The sequence below is a fragment of the Siphateles boraxobius genome, unplaced genomic scaffold, assembly GCF_051911475.1.
Source record: "Siphateles boraxobius isolate OS27281-9 unplaced genomic scaffold, OSU_SipBor_1 29, whole genome shotgun sequence".
NCBI lineage: Eukaryota > Metazoa > Chordata > Actinopteri > Cypriniformes > Leuciscidae > Siphateles > Siphateles boraxobius.
In genome coordinates, this window is record NW_027508908.1 from 10349443 (window position 1) to 10374075 (window position 24633).

Here is a 24633-nt window from a genome sequence, read left to right on the forward strand (position 1 = left end):
TCATTCGTTAATAACTGTGTACAAGTGTACTTTCTTTTGTGGGCAGGCAAAATTTCCACCAGATTCACAAAAGATGCATAGACATACATTTTAACATAAAGATTCAAATGATTCTAAATAAAGCTTTGAGTTGGTTCTAAATTTTAGCTTAAATTTAGTGCAAACATACTTATGAATGTTGAACGTTTGTATGCAGGCTAAGCACAAATATGGGTCACACTTTACATAATATATTAAGTGTCTTTAACTACTATGTACTTATATATATATATATAATAATTGTTACTGTAGGTACACTTTTGTTGCTCCTATTGACAATGTATACATATTGGTATGAATATGTACAGTAAGTATATATATATATTGTACATGTTGTTGAATGCTTTTCAAAATAACTACATTTGGCAAGGAATATTTGTGGATAAATGGATTTTGGGATTCTTTGATTATTCGCTGTAGCTAGAGTTTTATAGCATTGTCACATGTTTATTTTGAATATATGAGTGTGAAAAGCTTGTGCTATTGTCCTGTGCCAGCACTAGTCTTGATTACATTATAAGAGTAAACGCGGCCTTTGATTTATACTTACAAAGGAAATACAGGCCGCAAGAAGGAGAATGCGAACTAGCAGATCTTCAAACTGCTCCAGAACAAGTTCCCATAGTGACTTGCCTTTAAACACATGATCAAACAAAGATTATACACTCTTATGGCAGTCACAAAGTTTCAAGATCCTTTTCCATTAAGTGACAAATAACTCTCAGAAAATGTGTAACGCGTAAACAATTGAAACCCTTTACAAAAACAACATCTCTAAGAAACATTCAATCAAGATCTATTCAGCTACAAAGAGAGTGCAAACCTCATCCAACATCCTCAAGGGAATCCAATAATAACTCTAATTAACTACACAACCAGCATCCCCCATGCAACAAAGAATATGATGAAAGATCTGCTAATAATTACGCAAACCCAAGGGAAGAGCTCACCTTCTTCTGCAGGTAACTCTGTGGCACAGGTTGCAGCAAAATAAAACAAAAATGGGCAGTAGAAAAAACAGATAAAAGGTTAAATGTCATCATGAAATTACAACTTGTTCATATTGCTCAAACACAATTTTTGCAAGTGATGTAGTACCATTGGGCCCCCATCTTTCCCTGCTTTTCCTTAATTGCTCAGAGCTCAGTCCTGTTGTCTCATTGACACCGAAGTATCCCAGTACCTCCTCAACCGTCTTTGTATGGGCATTGTCCATCCCTGCAAGAGAAGAATATATCTTTAAGATGCTCTTAAAGGGCCAGCACCATCAAATAAAATTGTTGTCATCATTTACTCAACCTCATGTATGTTGTTACCATATCAAGTATGACTTACTTTCTTATGTGAAAAACACAAGTGTGAGATAGAGGTCTCAGTCACCTTTCACATTCACTGTATGGACAAAATACGCAATGGAGGTGAATGGTGACTGAGTCTTACTATCTACGATCTTATACAAGTTTGGACCAACATGAGGGTTAAATAATGACAATAATGACTTACCCTTTCATTTTCAAGAACTAGAGGGAACTTTCAATATTCACAAAAACAGTATCCTTACGTAAACGTAATGTAAGCTAAAAATCTGTTTGCACATGTTGTTTATCGTTGTCTGAAAGAACCAGGGGTAACATGCGTTGCATGTACTTACTATAGTAATAACAGTAAATGATGCATAATTAAGTAACTTACCCTAAACCGAAACCTATGGCAAGTACATGTTGTTAATTAATATTACTCAGTACTTAATTGTATTATTACACTGTAACAGGTACACCTTAAAATAAATATTTTCATGTAGCGTTAACGTTACGTTAGCTGTATTGAAACTAGTGCGCACCTGTTAATGTACCTGCAAGTTCGGCTATTATGTTGACTTTTGAAGAAAACAATTCAAAATTATTTCATTCAAGAACACTATGAGAAAACGTTTCAGAAAAAAATTCACACAATATTATTTATGAAACACCCGAGACTAGATGTTTCAGCTGCGTAGTTCATTTGATGCCCTAGCAAATGACGATGCAAATGTAAATAATAGCGACTCATTATTAAAAGCTGTGAATCGTTTATCTTGCTGTAAAGTTTGGCTTTTAGCTGACTGAACAAAATCCGCGCGCACATCAGATTCTCTCTAAATGACTGATTATGCAGTAACTTAACGTTACAGTGGTCGATATTGCCCTCAATCTAACGTATTGTATTATCAGACACAACACCTTACTCACCAGGTTAACTTTAATTCAGTCCTCTGCCAAACCAACAACGTCCGTTATAATAAACCGTTATACTTAACCGCGACCAGATAGAATGTCCCAGTTATAATAACCCAAAGCGGTGAGGTACTGTAGATCGATCCGATGTTGAAATCCACTACGACAGAGGCAGAGTGATGGCACTGCAGCGCTGCTCAAGGCAAATGATGATTTTCTGCTATGCGTGTTCCTTCTGATTTCAGCATGATCCGGAAAATTATACAAAAAAAATCCACTGCAAGATGAATGATTGACTTCTTAAGTGGATTTTACGACGCTGTCGATTCTTGCTGAATGCGCCCGTCGTATTTAAAATGACAAAGCCGATGCTATAATCCGCGCTACCGCCTTGCTATAACCGTCGCTTTATTTAATACTAGGTCACTGAGCGACATTATTACCGTAGGTGCTTCCAGTCCTATGGGCAGCGCTGCAGCCAATTAGCGACCAAAACATCATCCTGACGGCTGGACTGGACAAATCATCTTTGTTCCTCTACTGATAACCCCGCCTTCTCGTTCTTGCTGCAGGAGGGTGGGGCTTCCACCCGCATTGTGCCTTCTGTTTAACCAGTGACCGTTGCGTGCGACAGTATACGCCACTCAATTTAATATTACATTAGCCAATCAGACTACGTACATGTTAAGTGACGCAGTTGGGAACCAATGACAAACAATCCTAGCTGAAGAGACGGAACAACGTCGTTCGGGTCAATAATCCAGCCCCTCCCCCGCACCCATCTGTCACTCAAGAGAGGTTTATTGTAGTGTGATGACCTATGGTGATGACGCTGTAGTCTAGTGGATAGTGGGGCGACTGGGGCCACCACAAGTGTACGAGGCCGCTATGACGAACCTGCAAATTTGTTTAAACTCATAATACATACCGACTTGAAGCTATTATAAGGGTATTACAGTCAAACCAGAAGACTGATGGGGAAGAAAGGGATCTGACCTATTTCAATTGTTGCCATAATTATCTGCCCCTAATTAATACCATTCTCTAGAGGAGCTGCTGTAATTCCTGTAAGGATATATTTTACACATGCATATACCTTACTGTAAAACCCTTTTTGACTGCTAGAAATCCTTAAAGTTATTAATTCTGTGCAAACTATTGAGTGCCCACAAAAAAATGTGTACCATTGAAGTTAAATCAATGTGGACTTTTTAAAAAAAGCTGTTAATTAGGAAATATTGCAGCTCACACAGGGAGGTATTAAGCTACAAAAGATGCTTTCCGAGCATTACACAAACATGTGTTTGTATGTATTAGAATAAAGTATAAACAATGCATTTGTGTATCTTACATATTTTCAATTGAAAAAAAATTTGGATTCAAGTCCCCAGTAAAGGCCATTTAAACGATCGATAAATGACGCTTCCAACTCTAGTATAAGCTTCTTTAAAATTGTACAGTATATGCATCCCCTTACATATCTTTGAACACCACTGCATACCTGACAGCTAAACTACTCCAGACATTTACAATGTTGTCAGATGATAAATAATATGTGAGTCTCTACTAATAATATACAAATAGGATGGATTAAATTGAAAAAAATTGAGGATATGAGGACCTGATAAGTGTATGCATATGTAGCAGGTGCACTGTAAATCATTATTGTTATATAAATGCCTGAGACTCAACAATGAAAGCTTTTGCATAGAAAAATGTTTAATAAAATGTAGTGTGATAAACAACAAAGCAAACAAAGTAGAACATATCAAACACTATGAACGTTTTTTCTTCTTTTCACCCCTTTCTGTCTTTTCTCTATCAGTTTTTCAGAGGGGATAGTCACGCCAGAGACTGAAACAGAGGGGGAAAAGGTGAGTGTTAGCGATAAAGGCTTTGGTTTGTGTGGTTTCTGCATGTGTAAAAGGAAGAGAGAATGTGTGAGTAATACCTCTGTGTGTACTCTGGGTCAGTGTACTCTTTCAGAACAATGTCTTTAATCTCATGCGGGGGATTCAGCCCATGCAGTGCTGCCCTCTCCCATCTCTGCAGTCGACTGATCCCTAACACACACATAGGGTCACACACACTTTATTTTACAGTACATGCATTTTCAATGTACTTACAGTCTATTTACCCAAAAACGTACTAAGTAAGATGCCCCCCATAGATGATGCATCAGCCAATGTGTTATTAAAGGAAATAAATATAAACATTTGATATTTATATATATTTTAAAGTGTCATTAATGTAAAATACTTAATCAACTATTCTATTTAACATTTTATTTTGACAATTCATTTTTAATTCAAATTATTGAATAACGGATGACAGACAAAGCAGAATCCCAGTAAAAGAGATTCATCTGAAAGGTAAAATTATCTTATGACTTATATACAGGCATATGAATATTTACATATTTGATTGCCCATATTTTAATTGAAGATATATCATAATAGAAACACTGTGAAATCAAATTGAATGATTTCACTCAATTAACCTATGGGTTTAAATGAAGGGAAAGATGTCTGAAATGTCTAATTCATGGAAATATTAAATTACCCCAAATTAATAACAATAAGTATTACATTTAAAAATAATAACACTAGTAACAACATGCCACCCTGGGCCTTCTCTGCCAATTCCGGGTGGTTCATCTTACCCCAATGGTCTAATTTTATCTTTTTACTTTCAAATAAAACATATACTCCACAAATCCAAAAACATTGATGTGCCCATCCCTCATTAACAAATACAGACACAAAAAAAATGTTATTCAACATAATACAATGTCATAGATCACTGTTTTCCAGAAACAAAGAATTAGATTAATTAACCTCACTAAATCTCACAAATGTTTATATTCAGTGTATATTACATTATATTAAAAATAGTATTCCCATTTATCAAAAGAGCTGAGATGAGATTTTGTGCCATCTATGGCCAGGAGAAAAAATTAAGGCACGGGGTCATCTTGCCCTAAAAGCAGTAGCGTTTACTATGTTCACTTGAAACGGGCCCACAAAAGAGGTGGCCTCCGTCCGATTGCACTCAAAAAAGAGCCCCGTCCCGGCCATCACGGAAAGGAACGGGAGCTATAGGGCAAAAATGCCACCAAAATGAATAAAAATGCCCTCAAAATTGAAGATATATGGGTTGAAGAAAAATGTCCTTGTATGAGCTCTTGCTCATGAGCTCTTATTTTTAACAAATCGTTTGAATGATGGAGGCCTCCAAGTGTTTCTTTGAAACAGGCCTCCGAATTGCAAAGGCATGGCTTCCTCTTCATGGGTTAATATTAGGTTTAGGGGAATAGGTTCAGGACTAGTAGTACCTAGTTTTATTTTTTAAGTAAACACACTTTATAATGTGAACAACAAGATACAGACAAAGCTTGCAACAAAATAATTCAAGACCTTAAAGTGATAAAGCCGACAGTTTTCAGGGTCCTACATTATTGTGCTTCAGAAGCTAAATGAAAAATACAGACATAAACAGCATAACAATGTAACTGGCATAAAGATATCGGTTAATTAAAATGATGATGTACTGTACCTGTGCATGGTCCGAAACTCCAGTCCAGATCAAACTTCTTCAGTTCTTGTAGATCTTTTTCTCTTTCACTCTGTTGTGGGGGCTCAGGCTCTGATCAGTAATGACATGTTATAAATGCTGATAGACTACTGATGCACTTACATGGTCCTTTAAATAATTTGTATAGTTTAGGAATACAATGACATTGCAGATCTCTGCTTTTATTTAAATATGCACAGACACACAGATAAACAAACTCTCCTCCTACCTGCTTTTGGCGGGGAAGGAGACTTGTTTCTCTTGGCCCCTCTCTTTGCCTTCTTTACAACCTTAAATGTGTCGGTGATGAGGCCACGCTTAGGTGTCATATCTAAAATAAAAGATAGTTTGTAACATTTTACACAGTAAGCTTACTTGCCTAGGTCATATGTCCCATTATTAAACGTTGAGAAACGTTTGTTACAGTATCTATTAATTTTTGTTAACGTTAGTTAATGAAAAAAACAACTGTTGGTAACACTTTCATTTAAAGTTTCCTTGTTAAGTTACATGTGTTTATTAGTAATAATTATACATTACATGCAACTCACCCTAAACCAAACCCTAATCCTGCCAAACCCTATAGTGAGTAGCTACATGTAGTTACTTATTATCACTCAGTACTTAAATGTATAATTATTACACTGTAACAGTGACACATTAAAATAAAGTGTAACCCAACTTTTCATTTCACGTTCATGTTAGATCATCTTTGATTGAATAATGTAATGAAGTGTTTCCAACAGGAGATAGTGAGTCAATGATTCTTAATGGTGAGTCAATGATTCTTTTTTGGGAGCACACTTATTGGGCAAGATGATTGACCTGATATTACATTTACTTCAACAAGCTAATTCGATAAGTAGTCTATGTGGTAAAGGCATAATGTTGTTTTGTGCACAACACTCGGGTTTTATACATTTTGTTAATAACACAATATCGCAGCACCGCACAGATCTTTGGTCAGATGCTCTAGGCCATTCGACCAAGAAACCAATGTATTTATCATAACAAAGTATAAACAATCTATTTTTGTGTAGTATTCCAGCTTTCGATTAAAAAAAATTGCATTATAGATCGATCGAAAAACAATGCTTCCATCTCGAGTATAAAGCTTCTGCAAAAGTGCATGTGCATCCCCTTATATTTGAAATGTACAGCATACCTGAATGCTTGTAGAACGTTGTCAGATGATAAAATATTTGCCAATGTTGACAGCTGTCTGCGTCAAATCCTTTTAACTTTCGCTTTGTAGTTCGATCGTTTACAAAACAGACTGACATTCAATAGGAAGGGCGGGGCCACGCACAGAGCGTGATGGCGTCATGATGACGAACGCGACGCGTAGCTCTGCACTCCGCTCATCTTCGCACACAGGACTCGAGTCGGCCTTGATCCTCTCGCCGAATTACAGTAATGCTTATTCAAATATCTCACGTTTCATTTTCTGTGCAATAAAATTGTTTGAAATAAACTATTACTGCTTGAAATTCACTGTACATTTTAAATAAGTCGTTCGTAACAAAACAGAAAAAAACACTAGCCGCTTTTATATGGCCGAATATGGTTGCTTTGCTAGCTCTACTTATTTGTTTATAGTTAGAAAACAATTTACAGCGTGCAACTGCAAAATATTTAATTTCGCAAAGTTTTATTTTACAGCTCAAAGCTAACTGTTTACAACCAAACAACCTGCAAGAAAAAGTTGTCATGTAGGAGCTTTTCTTCATTGCAGAATTCATAATGCCACAGGCAGTGAAAAACAAAGAAGCTATATGAATACGGTTTGATGTGTGTATTTATGATTTTACCCCTGTTGTCGCAGCTTTTGAGCGTCACAGGTCCACTCTGTCTAAGCTGGAGTGGCTGACATGAGTGACATTCTGGAATTCAATGAAATTTATCAGGAGGTCAAGGGCACCTGGGTGAGTGGAGGCTCCAGCAGTTTGGTGTCTAATCGAGATGTTATTCTAGAAAACACTGAACAAAAACGATTGACTTACCTCTTTCTGTAGAATGATGGCCGTCTGCGCTTCAGTAAGCAGACAGTGGTGTTTAAAAACAGTAAGACTGGGAAGGTGGACAGCATTGGGGTCTCCGAGCTCACTCAGGCCCAGTGGAGGAGAGTCTGTCTGGGTCACGGCATCAAACTGTGCACCACCACTGGTCACATCTACAAATATGATGGCTTCAAAGACACTGTGAGTCAGAGATACAAAATTCAATCAATCAAAATACCCCCACCCTCCAACATTTCATTCAATGCCTTAAATTTTCATCTATCTCTTTATGTACAGGACCTTGACAAGATCTCAGAGTACTTCAAAGCCAACTACAAAGTGGAGCTGATGGAGAAAGATATGTGTGTGAAGGGCTGGAATTGGGGCACTGCTAAATTTAATGGTCAGTGCACTCCTGATGCTACACTATTTCTGAGATATGTACAGTAGCATCTTGTATAGTTACACTCTTAAAAATAAAGGTTCCAAATAGGGTGTTTTGCAGCAATGCCTTTGAAATAAGAATTTGGGTTCCCAAAAGAACCTTTCAGTCAACAGTTTTTACAAGAACCACGTTTTTCTTACAAAAGTGTGAAAAACATTTTAATAATTTAAAGAACTATAAAGAACCTTTTGTGCAATGAAAAAGTTCCATGGATGTTAAATATTCTTCATGGAACCATAGATGCCAATAAAGAACATTTATTGTTAAGAATGAAGTTTCTATTGTCTATAATAGAAAGATAGATTATTAGTATAATATAGGCAGATATTTGGCATTGTTTAATCATCAGCGTCAGCCGATACGTTTTTCTTTATTACTAATTGCCGGAAGCAGGACTTTCGTTAGTTTACTTTGTTTGTTTAACAGTTCTGTCTAATAGATTATTAGAACTGTTAAACAAAGAAAGTAAATGGTACATAAAAAGTATTAGAGTGTTATTAATGTATTATTAGCGAAATAAAAAAGGCAAATACAGTGATACTTTCTCATTCACCAACTTTAAATCCTTGATTTCAAAATATGCTGTGCAATATTCATTTAGCCGCTGTCATATTCACTGTCTACTTTGTCATTAGTGCTTCCTGGTCTTTATTTGAGAAAATATGATTCTCAGTGCAAACAGACTTACCAGATGATGAGTGCACTGTTGGTTACAGTGTTTACTTCCTTTTTATTTTTTAACAATTAATTTTTTTGTGAAAAAATATATAATAGGATTATAGAATCATGCACTAGCTAAGTATACATCTTTTTATTTTACAGGTTATTATTTTTCATATTGATTAATTAATTTCCAAATTATTAGTTTTTTATTTAGTAAATATTATTTTAAATAAATATAAATCTCATTACAGTATATATATATATATATATATATATATATATATATATATATATATATATATATATATATATATATATAAAAAGATATCAGTCGACTGCCATAAATAATGACTTTTTTTTCTTAAACGTAAACCATGTTCCAGCATTGCATTTTTAATACACTCAGCTTAAAATTTCTTTTTTTTACTGCCATTTCAAGGTATTAAACTCTTTGCCCCTCTGTGGCTTTTCAGGGCCGTTGCTTTCATTTGAGGTGAATGACAGTCCTGCATTTGAGATTCCACTCTCCAGTGTATCCCAGTGTGCAACGGGAAAGAATGAAGTCACTGTGGAGTTTCATCAGAATGATGACACAGAGGTATCCCTCATGGAGGTGCGCTTCTATGTCCCCCCCAGCACAGGAGATGAGGGTTCAGACCCTGTGGAGGTAAGTGTGTGTGTTTGTGTGTGTGTGTGTGTGTGTGTGTGTGTGTGTGTGTGTGTGTGTGTGTGTGTGTGTGTGTGTGTGTGTGTGTGTGTGTCCACCCCTACCTAACACTGACCAACAGATGGCGTAGTTTACCAAGCAACAATCATAACATGCCCCTAAACAAAGGGTTTCAATCTTTTAGATGCCATGACGGACCCCCAAATATGATCATCCTCATGCAAGGTACCCAAATCCTAAAATTTAAAAGACAGCTATACATTTTTGTGTAGAAAAAACAAATTTATACTGTAAAAAATGAATACTATAAATATGTGTAAAATATTATTTGGAAAAAATGTAGTTTTATGTCATGTTTAAAATGGTTTAAAAAAATCTACTCACTATAGTACTATTCAATTGAATTCACATTTTTTGTTTAGAGCTTTTCACAATGCATATCGTTTCAAAGCAGCTTTACAGAAAAATGAATGTTTGAACATTGCAATTTAGAGTGACCCGTTTTCAGACATGACTGTGTCAAAGTAATGTCCATATGTCAAAAATATACAGTTCTAAGATAATATAAATCAACCAGTTAGCTAATATTATGTAATAATTTAGGCAGAAACAATTATCTAATTTACGAAAATATTAGAAGTTGTGATCAATGATTACAAAATAGAGAAAATTCATACTATTGTTAGATTAATAATTATACTTTATAAATAATGTATTGTTAGATGTATTATTTAGAATTTATTTATATATATATATTTAGAATAAATATTTATTTGAATCATTTTATTATTTGTTTAGTTTAATCTTTTTTATTATTATTATGCATTTATTTTTATATTTTTACATGGGTTTTTCTCTATCTTCATTCCTTTGCGGCCCCCTGGGGTTCCCCAGATCCCAGTTGATAAACCCTTACCCTAAAGTACAACATTTACATCCTTAAAGCCAACTTAAACAAAAATGCAAATTGAGGTCACAGTACTTTTCTCTGCTGTTTTAGGCATTTGCTCAGAACGTTTTGTCCAAAGCAGATGTCATCCAGGCCACAGGAGATGCTGTGTGTATCTTCAGAGAGTTGCAGTGCCTCACACCTAGGGGCAGGTAAATACACCTACACACCAATATATTTACCTCACTATTTTTCAGGTTTCCCTTTAAAATAAAAAAGTGTGAAGTAGCAGAAAAATATTTTTTTTCCCTCTCTCTCTAGATACGATATCCGTATTTATCCGACATTCCTCCATCTGCATGGTAAGACGTTTGACTACAAGATCCCGTACACCACAGTGCTCCGCCTTTTCCTGTTGCCTCATAAAGACCAGCGGCAGATGTTCTTTGTGGTAAGTGGAGCATCATAGTCTGTAAAACAGTCTCTGATCCATCTTTAGGGCTAGTATCAGAGGGCTTTAATCTACTTTTTCTGTGTGTGTGTCTGATTGTCTGAAATAAGACCTGCAACCTCCATTCTCTTTCAGATCAGTCTGGACCCACCCATTAAACAGGGTCAAACCCGCTACCATTTTCTCATTCTTCTGTTCTCCAAGGAAGAGGAAGTCAGCCTTACTCTTAACATGAACGAGTGAGTGAGAGCGAGAGAGACAGAGAATGAGTAAGACCGGTGAAGGATGTGATGGGTGTCAGAAATAAACTGTTTACATTTTCTGCCAAGACTAAAAGGAGATACCAAAGAGAAATTAATTTTGTGTGTGCAGTTATGTTTAGCTATATTCTGTGAAGTGTTATGCCAAAAAAATAATTCTTCCTGAGCAAGCTGTTTCACTTCAACAAGGTCGATGACACCATTTCATTTAGCAGATGCTTTATCGTAGGCAAATTACAGTACATTTATTACAGGGACTTAAACCCTGGAGCAACATGGAGTTAAAGGAATTGTTCACTTGAACAATTGAATTGAATTCTGCTGTTATTTGCTGATTCATTCACTATGTGTTGCCAACCAGCAGTATAATTTCTCTCTCTTATGTTCTGCAGGGAAGAGGTGGAGAGACGTTTTGAAGGGAAACTTAATAAAAACATGTCTGGCTCTCTCTATGAGATGGTAAGCAGAGTCATGAAGGCCCTGGTCAACAGGAAGATCACAGTGCCGGGAAATTTCCAAGGGTAAAACACATATGCAAAACATATAAATAATATACCAAAATTTACAACAGTAAATGCCTGAAACATTGCCATTCAACCAAAACTTTCTGATTTATTTCTTATTTTTAACAGTAATTTGTCAATATACTGTAAAAACGGCAATATTGTGAAATATTATTTCAATTTAAAAAAAATCTGATTTCTATTTTGATATATTTGAATTTATTCCTGTGATGCAAAGCAGAATTTTTAGCAGCCATTACGACAATGTTCAGTGTCACATGATCCTTCAGAAATCATTCTAACATGCTGATGAATAAAGTTTTTTTTTAACTATTTGAACATTACTGTATATAGTACAACATAATATCACTACAAATTTTGTAAAAGTCTGATCACTTCCAGTATCATTATGTCTCCCTCTCTTCTCTGTAGTCACTCAGGAGCTCAGTGTATAACATGTTCATATAAGGCCACTTCAGGGCTGTTGTATCCTCTGGAAAGAGGTTTCATCTATGTGCACAAGCCCCCGGTGCACCTGCGCTTTGAAGAGATCGCCTGCGTGAACTTCGCCCGTGGAACCACCACCACTCGCTCCTTCGATTTTGAGATTGAGACCAAGCAGGGGAACCAGTACACCTTCAGCAGCATCGAGAGGTACCCATAAGCCTAATGTTATTCTTGTCCACTTGTCGGGAACATAGCTTTGTGGGAACTAGACCATAACAGTAATGAAAAGACCAGTGTCCAATATCCTCTATAAGGCACTTCCTGCCATTATGTCCTTGAGCACTTAACCCCCATCTGCCATAGAAAGTCTATGCTGCCTCTTTGTGGTGATTCTTTCTGCTTTGTCTTATACTGGAGTAAAACAGCCTCTCTCTTTTAGTGACCTGACCCCTTCTACATTAGATTTTAAGGGGAAAAAACAAAGCTACTTGAGGCACATTAACGTTTTTAGTTGGGTCCATATTATGTCTGAATCAGTACACCAACACGTCACATTAATGTGGCAGAAGCAACTTTTTCTTGAAAACAGTTCATCCTCATGTCGTTTAAAACCTGTTTGACTTTCTGTTTGTTTTTTTCCATGCACTGATAGTCCAAAACACTTTCAAATTTTCAAATGATCTTCTTCCATGTTCCACAGAAGAAAGTCATACAGGTTTGGACTGACATGAGAGTGAGTAAATGATGACAGAAATGTCATTCTTTGAGTGAACTATCCCTTCAACACATTCTTCAACCATTCTGGTACGTTCTTTTTGTAAAAACGATACACACAACAAACATACTTCGCTTCAAATCTAAAACACATCACAATGAGCTAATATAGCAAAACATCTCTCACTGAACAAGCTTTCCCTATTTAACATACTAAAGATACTGTTTCATTTGACAAATAGTGCACCAGCCTGTTTACACAAATGACACTAACTAACTGTAACTATAAAGTTTTAATTATCGCTCTAATTTTATATGAATAGGGAAGTCCACACCACGGCTATTATGATAATGACACAGAGGAATGATTATTTCCAGCTGATGAATGATAAAAGCATCGACAGCTAATCAGAATCCACCCAACTTTCAAGAGCTTGAGCATTTAAAGGTGCAGTAAGCAATTTCTGAGAAACACTGTTGATATTTGAAATTGACACCCAAACAAACACACCCCTACCCTCATTGCTCCACCCCCAAAATAACATACACTCTATGCAACACATGCAATGACTAACAGCTGGCGAATCAGATTGTCCCGTTACTATAGCTAATATTACAAAAACAGCACATCTTGGAAACATATCAAAACCAATGTTTCTCACATATCCTGCAGGACACTAATATAGTTATTGTTGTGGTTATCGTTATTGGTGTGAACGGGCCTTAACTCACTAAAAGAGCCTTCATCCTCTCTTTGTTTTTATATGTTTAATCTATCTCTACCTTCTTCTTCAGGGAAGAATATGGGAAACTCTTTGACTTCGTCAATGCTAAGAAGTTAAGCATCAAGAACAGAGGCTTTAAAGAGGTACACCTACAGTCCTGTTTCTGTCCCATCAAGCACCACATCATTTTCATCTGCATAGACATGTCCATATAGACCGCTCACACAGTGGACGGACACTTATTCTACTCTTTGTGTTTGTGCTGTATGTCTGTATTGTGTTCATGTAGAAAAAGGTTGGTATTGTCCTGCGGTTTGGTGTCGGTCCTCCAATAACTTGCTTGCATGTTGTTTGTTTTGCGTGTCACAATCACAACCCGAGTGTCGAAAGCATTCTCTCTTTGAAGGCTTATAGCAGATGTCTCATCCACCACAGGTGGCAAGGCTCACTGGTTCATGATTTGACCAGGTGAACGCTGTGTTCAGATCACTCAGACGTCATTATAAGACTGCAACAGTGTTTCATCTGAAATCTGTATTCAATGTTGTGGTCACTTTACAAAAAAACATGTGTTAAACAATCCTGTGTGCTATGAACACAGCGTTGCTCAAGGGCGTGCTTTTGAATGAGTTAACGCTGATTGCTTATATGATAGTAATGTATGTGTGTGTGAGAGAGAGAGAGGCCGGTAAGGATGGGAACATGAATGGGTTTGAAATCAATGCTTGGAGAGGGTTTCTTGTGTCGGCTTTGTTACAAATACTAACTTTGCAATGACATGATGTTGATATTGCATTGATATCATTTTGATTTGTTTTCTATCAGGGTATGAAAGGTAATGACAACATGTACAGCGACTCGGACGACGACCAGCATGATGCGTACCTGGAGCGCATGAAAGAAGAGGGCAAGATCCGTGAGGAGGCCAATGACAGTGACGACTCAGAGGGCGAGAGTGGTGAGTGGCAGCTCTCTGAGCCAATCATTCTTATTTTATTAATGATTGTTTACTTGTTTTCTATAAGCTTGATGACTTATGCTAGTTAGGCTCAGGGCTCTCAAGTCTCACGCATTGGGCGTGAGACACACGCATTTCAACCCGTTCACACGCCCACACGCCACACCTTGTATTTCTCACGCTGAGGAGTAAGGGAACTTGTCCCGCTATACAATTAATGGACGAGGCGCAGGCAAAACAGAGGGAAGTTCTCTGCCGAGTTCATAGCATCTGTCTCGAGTTATACAGAGTTAAATGCTAGCTACCAGCCAATCAGAAATTAGAATTAGTTGTTCCCGGGTAAATTATCTGTTCCCACTGCAAGCTCGTTCGTTACTAGACAACACGCGCACACACGGAGTGGAAGTTGAAAGAGCACGATCTGATGAATGCGGTTTTTGGACATCTTCATTTAATTATTATTTTTTTTTTTTAGCATTTTGATTTTACGATTCCTGGACGATATCTCTTGCCTGTGATCAAAGACAGTGAGAGCTGATGTTGAGGAGTATAGCCAAATTCGTGCTAAATTATTTTTGATGCATTCAAAAACTCTCCAACTGCTTTTAAAGGGGTCATCTGATGCAAAATACACTTTTATATGGTATTTGCAAATAAATGTGTCTTTGCAGTGTGTGGACACAATCACCACACAATGAAAAAAATCCATTCACTTTTTTTTAATCCTCAAAAAGCCAAAAAGTTGTTGCTCATTAACATTTAAAGAGACATGCACCAAAACGGGTCACTGTGAACAGAGCTTTTTTTGAAGAGGTAAAAAGGGTGTTGTTTTACACAACCATTGAGAAATTTTAACCAAAGTATGTTACAAACTTTTCATGAAGACCCAAAAGAATCATACCAACTTGTGGAAAATGGGCATCCGATGACCCCTGTAAAGGTGACCGGTTTGGGTCTTGACATACATGCTCAGGGCAAGTTGTTATGACACAATGTTATGTACATTGAGCACTGATGTTCAGTTGGCTTGTTTGGGGTCAAATTTTATTTTATTTTTCAATAAATTTGTATTTTTTAAATATAACTATTTATTTTATTTGGATGAATTTGTCTTTTTATCAGATTTAACAATTGTTATAATTTCCATTTGTGCTGGTCAATTATGAACAATAGGCAAAATTGAACTGCTAGCAAAAATTGAAGTGAATTTGGTTGGGTCGATGGACCGCTGCTGCAAATATTTGGGTGGCTCCTCCCCTAAATCTCACTCTAAACTTTTGATAAAACTTGAGAGCCCTGTAGGCTAGAATTGTTTTTTGCTGTGATGTCGAAATTGGTGTAGAAAATTGTGAAATGTCAGTAGTATCTAAAATGGTGGTATCAAAACAACCTTATTTCCAGGAAAAATAACTATATTGCGATATATATATATCAATTATTTACATTGAGATAAGAATTTGATATATTAGCCACACCTAGCTGCAACTGTATTTGGGTGTCATAAATTACAACTGGCTTGGCTGAACAGAATACTTGTGTGAGATAAATTAACATTTGAATTGACTTTTTTTCTCCCCCCAGATGAATCTTTTAATCCTGGAGAAGAAGATGATGATATTGCAGAGGAGTAAGAGGCTTTGCGTTGATCTGTTTGCGATAGCTTCAATTAGTGGTGCTTGCTAAGGAAAACATCACTATTACTATTGCTCATACTTGAACAAACTCATAATATATATATATATATATATATATATATATATATAAGTATAAACAAACAAATTAGTAAAAATCACCTATAAAAGTATCTTAGTATCAATGACATCTGACACTAAAAACCACAAATAACATCCTAGTGTTAAGGGGGCAAACACACTTACACTTTCTTCATAAAACCTAATACCTAATAATGTCATATTTGTGTGTGTCAGGTACGACAGTAAGGCCTCTGCCAGTGAAAGCAGCGCTGATGGCGGGGACAGTGATGAAGACCGAAAGAAGAAACCAGCCAAGAAAGCTAAATTTGTAAAAGAAAGAAAACCACGCAAGAAAGAGGTGAGAAAAGAGAGTGAATGATAAAATTTGTTGGTGACAGTTAGGGTTTCTATAAACTGTTTATCTAGCATTTATTGTAAGTACAAGCAGTACAAGGACTTACAAATTCAGTGCTACTTTGTTTGTTCTTGTGTGTAGAAAAAGGCAAAGGATATTAATGCCCCCAAGAGGCCAATGAGTGCCTACATGCTCTGGTTGAACTCTAGCAGAGACCGCATTAAATCAGAAAATCCAGGCATCTCTGTCACAGAGATCTCGAAAAAAGCTGGGGAAATGTGGAAACAAATCAGCAAAGACAAGAAAGAGGTGACTCTCTAGCACATTCACTTGGACCTTCCACAATGTTAAATGGATAGTTCACCCAAAATTAAAAATTAGCCCATGATTTACTCACCCTCAAAGTCATCCTTGGTGTATATGACTTTCTTCTTTCAGACGAATACAAATAGAGTTATATTAGAAAATATCCTCGCTCTTCCAAGCTTTCTAATGGCAGTGAATTGCTGTTTATGTTTTGAAGTCCATAAAAGTGCATCTATCCATCATAAAAGTGCTCCACATTGCTCCAGGGGGTTATGTGATGCTTTTGTTTAAGAAAAATATTCATATTTAAAACTTTGTAAAGTAAAATAACTAGCATCGGCCAAACTAACATACGGATTTGACTTAAGTCTAAGCACAACTTATGCGAGTGATGCGAAGTACTGGTGATGTTTACGCTACGCCATGATGCACTACACTACTTCCGACGTCACAAGTTGCACATTAGGCGCAAGTAGACTGCGTATGTTCATTTGGCCGGAAGCTAGAACTTTATTTTGTAACATGTTAAATATGAATATTTTTCTTACACAAACGCACCGCTTCGCTCCAGAAGGCCTTTATTAACCCCCTGGAGCCGTGTGGAGCACTTTTATGATGAATAGATGCACTTTTATGGACTTCAAAACACAAACTGCCATTCACTGCCATTATAAAGCTTGGAAGAGCCAGGACATTTTTAATATAACTCCCAACGTATTCGTCTGAAAGCAGAAAGTCATGTACACTTAGGATGACTTGAGGGTGAGTAAATCATGGGCTAATTTTCAACTTTGGGTGAACTATGCCTTTAGTGCCTCAGATTGTTTTCTCTGTCTAACTGTCTTGGTATACTTTAAACTTGAACTGATACCTGTGTCTTGTTCTTTCCACCAGGAGTGGGAAGGAAAAGCAGAGGAAGCAAAGAAAGACTATGAGCGAGCGATGAGAGAGTACAAGGAGAGTGGTGGAGCTGGAGGATCCTCAAACAGCTCAAAAAAGTACTCAAAATATTCAAATAGCTTAGTCCTGTGGCTTACCACTTCAGCCAAAAATGAAAATTCTGTCGTTTACTAACTCGCAATCAACATTGTTCCAAACTATGATGTCAGCATTAATAATTGGCTATGTCTCACTCTTCCCACATTTTATTTCCGAAGGGAGAGGAAAAAGAAAGGAGGGAAGAATGAAGAAAAGAAGAAAAAGAAGTCAGGTGGTGGGAAGGAGAAAGAGAAGGAACGAGCAACAGGCAACGACAGCTTTAAGAGTCGAGAGTTCATATCCAGTGAAGAGAGCTCATCAGAGTCAGAAAGAGGGAAGGGACGGAAGCGCAAGGTAACACAAACATACACTTAACTAAATTGTCTATGCAATGGAAACAGTTTCACTCAACAACATTGTTACAGCAACAGTGTAACGTAGTACATACATAGTTTAGAAGGTGGGTAACTTTATAGTTCAGAAATGTACATTTTTAAAACTACATCATATTATGTACATCACATCCTGAGGAGTAAGGTTGTCAAACAACATCAAAGTATTGCCCAAATGTCAGGATTATGTCTATATATATATATATATATATATATATATATATATATATAAATTTGTTTCAGCAGACCTCAAAAACTACAAACTAAAAAAGTCCTATAAACAGCAAATGACAAAGTATCAAGCCATAAAAAAATGTTCAGTCATGTTTCATCTTACTATGAGCTGTTGAATAAAAAATAAAGCATAAAGCAAATTCTGTCCGATTTTTAGGAACAAAACTAATGCATTTTTTCTAGATTTACCTCAAGAAGAATAAAAAAAATAGAGCAGTATGACTTTTAATAGTAAAACTTTACAATGAGGTTCCATTAGTTAGCATGGGTTAATGTAGTAGCTAACATTAACTAACAATGAGCTGTTATAGTATTTATTCATCTTTGTTAACTTTAGTTAATAAAAATGCAACTGTTTATTGTTAGTTCATGTTAGCTCAGGTACCTTAAATAATATAAACAACAGATAATACTTTTGATTTTAATAATGTATTAGTAAATGTTAAAATGAACAAACTTAGATTAATAAATGCTTTAGAAAGTTTTCTTCATTACTTCATAACTAACATAGTTAACTAATGGTAACAAATGGAACATTATTGTAAAGCATTACCAATTTAATAATTGAAAATAATTTTAAATTAATTTATTGTTAATTCTAAATTTAGTTTGCTGTTAAAATAAAATGATCCATTTACATTTTGATTTAAATTTTACATTAAAATTTAGGATTCATATTTAATCATTCGAACTAGTTTTAGTCTTAAAGGGGAACTTGGCAAATATTTCAACTTAATAAAACCATTTAGAAATCATTTGGATGGTTTAATAACCTGTTCTGGTGAGAATGGTGACTTTCCCCGCTCCCCCCAACGTTCCTAGGCGGAAAACCAACCTTGCAACATGGGGAAATAGTTGGAAATAGGAAGTCTTGTGAGAAGCGAGAACGAGCGAGAAACACAAACTGCTTTACGGCAATTCGACATAAACACACGCCCCCCTCAATGTGTATGATGTATTACCCACCTCGGTAGACATAGCTCCACATGATAAAGTTGGCTGGCTCCAATGATAACAAATGCACATGAGCAGCGGTAGAAAGGGGGAGGAGGGGCCGCAAGTGAGTTTTTCTTTTACGTCATTGTTGTGAAATATACGCCTCACAGCTGTAGGGGGAGCTCGCTGAGAAAACATGCGACAACAAAAGAAATCAGCGAAGAAATGGCTAGAGTTGCCGAATGCCCCTTTAATATGAAACATATGTCTCTCTGTGTCCAATTTTACAATTTGTTTTGAATTATCTGTGACACTGATTTTTTGTTGTTGTCATTTGTTTTTGATGACCGCTTTGATGCTCTCTTCTCTGCTATGATCAATTCTAAATTTGGTCCCATCCATATTCTGATTTATGCTGTGCCTGTCTTATGCGTCCAGAATTCCTGACACTTTTTTGAATTTATAATTTTATAGATTTTATTGTCCTTTTTTAGGGTGTATTCATTTTTTTTTTTGGTACGGTTCGCTTTCACACTGCTCTTTTTGCAAGTGAACCAAAATTTGTAAACAAAACCACACGTGGGTCGTGCCGACGCGGTGTCATTGGTTGTTGCGTTAAATCTTACCCAGATACAATAGTGCTATTTTCTGATTGGCTAACAACACCAGAGACGCGCTTGATTCCTGCCGGTGTCGTGCCGAAAAGTGATGGTCCGGCGAAAATTTATTGCGCCCAGTCTCTTTACGTCTACAGCTGGATCAAACAGAAATAACGTGCAAACAACCATCAGTTTATGTCCGTGGTAGGCCTACTAATAGCAAAGGTATGTCTGTGTGATACTTTAACGTTTCTTTTAACATAATAATAACAATTGTGGCCAAATAAGTGTTTGCAGGTTATAGCTTAATCAGGAAGCCTATGACATTTACGTTATTATAGGAAATAATAATAGAAGCCTGTTGTTGCCGATGGAATACGTGTTTGTATTTGGAAAACGGACTGTAGCCTATAAAAACATGACTTACTGCTGAGCTATATATAAAATAAAGACATGATCTCTTTTGCAATTATCCTTATGACTGCATTATTTTACCTGCTGTGTACCAAACAATCCAGGCTTTTTTACCTGTTAAAATACTTTTAAATGTCGAAAACAACCCATAAAATGCAGTATTCGATTAACAAGAAAATGATTGAAGCCTCTACTTATTGCAATAAATAATGCAATCAATTTTCGGCAGACCATCACTTTTCGGCAAGACACCGGTTCCACAGTGAGAGCGGCGCGGCCAGAGTTTTGGGCGCTGCGGCATATTAAATATATTACAAATAGTTTTTCAGCGTGAGAAATACAATGTGTGGCGGGAGAGCATGACAAAAGACCGAAATGAGTGACTGTCATGCTCAATGCGTGACACTCTGTCACTCTGTCACTCAAGTGACACTCAAGCCCTGTCACTCATTCATTCATTCATTCCATTCCAATGATGCACACACGACGCGCAGAAAGACGCGCAACAGTATCGTGTGGCCAGACAGCGCGCCGGAATGGAATGTAGTAGGCTACAACAGATCACTTTCCCATAACGCAACTCCGACTACGGAAGCCTGTTAACTCAAAGGCTCAGTGCTTTCTTGCAATTGGGTCGGTTCATGTTCACACCGTAAACGAACCGTACCAGAGTTCGTTTGGAAACGTACCGAGACCACCTCTTCAGCTGGGTCTCGGTTCGGTTGTTTGGTCCGCACCTGAGTTCGATTGCTGTATTCACACCTGCCCAAAAGGTCCGCACCAAGGGGGTAAACGAACTAGAGTTCGATTCAATTGAACCAAACAAGGCAGGTGTGAATACACCCTTAGATTTGATCTTATATCAGTTGGTATAAGAAAATGTATTGAACTGTATTCATTGTCTCCCTGTCATTCTCTGTACCTACTACTTTTTATACAGGGGTCTGATGATGAAGAGGAAGCAGTCAGCACACCGCCAAGCTCTGAGGAGTCCGGCTCAGACTGAAAGACACTAATGAAAGACATAAACGGGGAGTGGATAAAAAACCCTTTCTTATACTTCTTTCATCATTTCAATTTACATGACCTGATGAAATCCTGATAGTACATGCATTCAAAAACACTTTGTTTATTTAGGGGCCAAGCACTGAAAGTGCATAGGCTCCTCCTGAAATCGTCGGCGTTCTTATTATTATTATTCTTCCGTTTCTTCTTCTTCCTTATGGAAAGTTACGAAATTTGGCACACTGATAGAGGACAGTCTGAACAGTCACCATAGCAAATTTGGAGTCTCTAACTCAATCCCTCTAGCGTCACCAACTGTCCAAAGTTTCACTCATGTTTATGCCAAGAACTTTTGAACCGTAAGGGCTAGTAGCAAAATATATTTATGTCGAAAACATAGATACCAATTTTGCCATAGTCAGCCAAACTTCCTGTCTGCCATCTTTGTTTTCTTTTAAAACCTACTTTTTCGAACTTCTCCTAGACCGTTTGTCCGATTTTCACCAAAATCTAATCGTATCATCTCCGGACCGTGCCGACAAAATGTTATGGAATTCATGTCAATAGACGAAACAGTTTTCGTATACCGTAGCAGCAAAGTTAAGGGCATGATGCCAAAATGACTATTCAGGCTTTATATCTGCAATGCCTTGACATATTGACACCAAACTTTGTATGTGTCATTGTCACTTCACTCTGACCACACCACATCAATTTCATAATTGTGCCACCTATTGGTCGAAATTAATAAACCGCTAAATAATATTATTGATGACTGTATATATGATTAATCAGCCATTTTGCCTAAAATCATCATAAAATGTATTTAATTGCTCCTTGCTGTAATCGGTCTGACACTCCCAGCCATGTTGGCATGTCTTTTAGTGATCTTTGCGCTTGGCCCCGATAATTGCTGCTTGCAGCTATATTTACCTTTGGTATTGTTGACTTCAGTGGAATAGCTCACCAAAAAAAATTTAATTCTGTCATTTACTGACCCTTATGTCATTTTAAACTTGCATGACTTTTTCTTCCTGAATGAAGACTGGAGCTTTAAAAGATGCCAAGATGACATAAAAGTATAATAAAAGTAGCCCATACAGCCAGTGGCCGGTTGCATAAACCTCTAAGACTAGTCTTACAAGTTAGACATCAAATTTGTTTCTTTCAGACTGTTCATAGTTTTTTTTAAATCAGTTACATAAAAACGTAGATTGGCCTAATTTAATACCGAAAAGTAAGACTGACTGGCCCTGACTGGGTCAGTGGGTCATACTAGAACTTAAGACACTGTCTTAACGTAATGGCTATGTTTATGCAACCAGTCCCAGAACATTATATTCCAAGTCTTGCAGAGCTATACAATAGTTTTGTGTGAGGAACAGCGAAAATGTTGTTCACTGAATTCACACTAGCTTTGGCTAATTCAGGAGAGAAGTAGTAATGTCTAATTTATGAACAAATTAGCTATTTTCAATAAATCGGTTGATCCCGTTCATAAATAGGTTTTTGTGAATCGGAATTGGCATTTCATACATGTTTGGAACAACACAAGGGTAAACTATTCCTTTAAATTAGAGTGTATTCATTTTATCCTGTCCTGTACTTGTTCTGATCACTATGTTTATCTGTTTGTACAGAGATATTTTACAGTGCTGCTTTCCAAACAGAATAGAAACTGCATCTTTGACACATCTATTGAGCTTGCTTTATATGTATTTGCATTGAATGACAGTTATGAAACACAAAAAATACCTTAAATTTAAAATATTTCTTTTTACATTTGTATTCTCTTTGAAACATATTTGATTTTGATCCGAGCTCAACATTTATTTTATACAGTATTTTGAAATTTTGTTTAGCGCACACATTACTAATTGTGCACGATTGTTGATGCATTAAATAATCTACATTTTAAAAAATATGTTATTGTTAAGAAATTTTTCTAATAATTATCTAAGTAATCATATTAATGTATGACATATATCATGAAAACAACAACCATTTTCTCATTCATGCTCATCATCCCCTGAAATGTAACGGGAAATATTGTGGTTTTTAAGATAATGTGTTTGTAGAGCCAGTAAAAGGTTTTAAGACTATTAAAAGCCAACAAACCCAACAACTGGCAGCATGCGATGTAAAACGTTCTGGAAAGTGTATTGTCCTTTCACTTTCAGTTGTAAAGCTTAAGAATTACTATATGAATATCAACATCAGCACAACGTTATCATGTTCACGTGTATATTTTGTGATGTTACTGAGTAAAAAGAAAACAACAAATTGATTAATGGTCAGACAGCCCATTAGGCGACTACCAAGACCTTTTTGTGGGAAATTTTCCAAGCTAATTTCACTTGGGAATCATTAAATCCATGCCTTTTTTCAACATTTCAACATTTACTCACAACGTTTCTAGCATTATGACACATATCGCATTTTCTGTTGTTTATATAGAATCAGAAGTGATGTCTGAGGCCTGTTGCATAAATTGCTTAGACTATTAAACATATATATATATATATATATATATATATATATATATATATATATATTATTATTATTATTATTATTATTATTATTAAGAATGAGTCATATGACTTTAATTTAATCCTTTGCCTTAAAACCTTGGTTGGAGTTTGGTCTTTTTTGAGAACGAAAACTAAAACTGAATATCTCTTTGCTATCTGCTGTTTGGTCAGACTATTACAGTCTTTGTTTATATAACTGGACCCTCATTCTTGAATGAATCACCTGAGTCGGTTCTTTTCCATGATTTGGTCAAAAAGGATAGCAAAATATTTATTTACTCAAAACGGTGAATCGTTTAGGGCGGTTTCTCACTTGTACAACAAAACAAAACAGAAAGAACGCAGAAATAAGTGAATATTAACATAAATGCGAAAAGGCACTAGTACAGACAGCTTGTGAATGACTCTACTGCAGGTAAAGACATTTTCTGAATACGTGATAAAACATGAAAATACTAAAACTACCGAAGTAGGGGTGCTTCTCGTCAGAGATTCTATTCAGATTTATATTAGATTGATTGATTTGACAGACATGTTTAAATCCAAATAATAACTTGCAGATTCAAGGAATAGTGCAGTTTAAAATTAGGCTATTTCAAACCCATGACTTTGGCATTGCTAAACAACCTGAGCTCTTTAGCT

General features: G+C 36.4%; 3 protein-coding genes across 5 annotated transcripts in view; 1 reads left to right on the forward strand and 2 right to left on the reverse strand.

The window, feature by feature from the left end:
* LOC143753777 (sarcoplasmic/endoplasmic reticulum calcium ATPase 2) overlaps positions 1–2877 on the reverse strand; it is a 45737-nt gene extending 42860 nt beyond the window's left edge. Inside the window, exons 1-4 of one of the 3 annotated variants that reach the window (XM_077246492.1) lie at positions 2268–2400; positions 1138–1257; positions 990–1007; positions 590–672 (exon numbers count right to left, since the gene is read on the reverse strand). In XM_077246492.1, coding sequence (XP_077102607.1) covers positions 590–672; positions 990–1007; positions 1138–1255 — 219 coding nt within the window. In that variant the 5' untranslated portion in view covers positions 1256–1257; positions 2268–2400. Of the gene's footprint in view, positions 1–589; positions 673–989; positions 1008–1114; positions 1258–2267 lie in introns of all 3 variants that reach the window. The other 2 variants (XM_077246495.1, XM_077246493.1) reach the window with 2 other exon arrangements.
* Positions 2878–3951: 1074 nt separating this feature from the next.
* Positions 3952–7137, reverse strand: pold4 (DNA polymerase delta 4, accessory subunit). Its single transcript, XM_077246497.1, has 5 exons — positions 6991–7137; positions 6055–6156; positions 5808–5897; positions 4204–4315; positions 3952–4106 (listed from the first exon to the last, which is right to left on the reverse strand). Exons 1-5 carry the CDS (start codon positions 7106–7108, stop codon positions 4082–4084), a joined length of 447 nt encoding a protein of 148 aa, XP_077102612.1. The 5' UTR covers positions 7109–7137; the 3' UTR covers positions 3952–4081.
* ssrp1b (structure specific recognition protein 1b) lies at positions 7135–23582 on the forward strand. Its single transcript, XM_077246496.1, has 18 exons — positions 7135–7238; positions 7651–7750; positions 7841–8026; positions 8123–8228; positions 9407–9600; positions 10601–10701; positions 10811–10940; positions 11076–11179; positions 11593–11721; positions 12136–12357; positions 13660–13732; positions 14415–14547; positions 16129–16174; positions 16476–16599; positions 16738–16905; positions 17797–17900; positions 18060–18234; positions 21396–23582. Exons 2-18 carry the CDS (start codon positions 7697–7699, stop codon positions 21459–21461), a joined length of 2115 nt encoding a protein of 704 aa, XP_077102611.1. The 5' UTR covers positions 7135–7238; positions 7651–7696; the 3' UTR covers positions 21462–23582.
* Positions 23583–24633: the final 1051 nt, after the last annotated feature.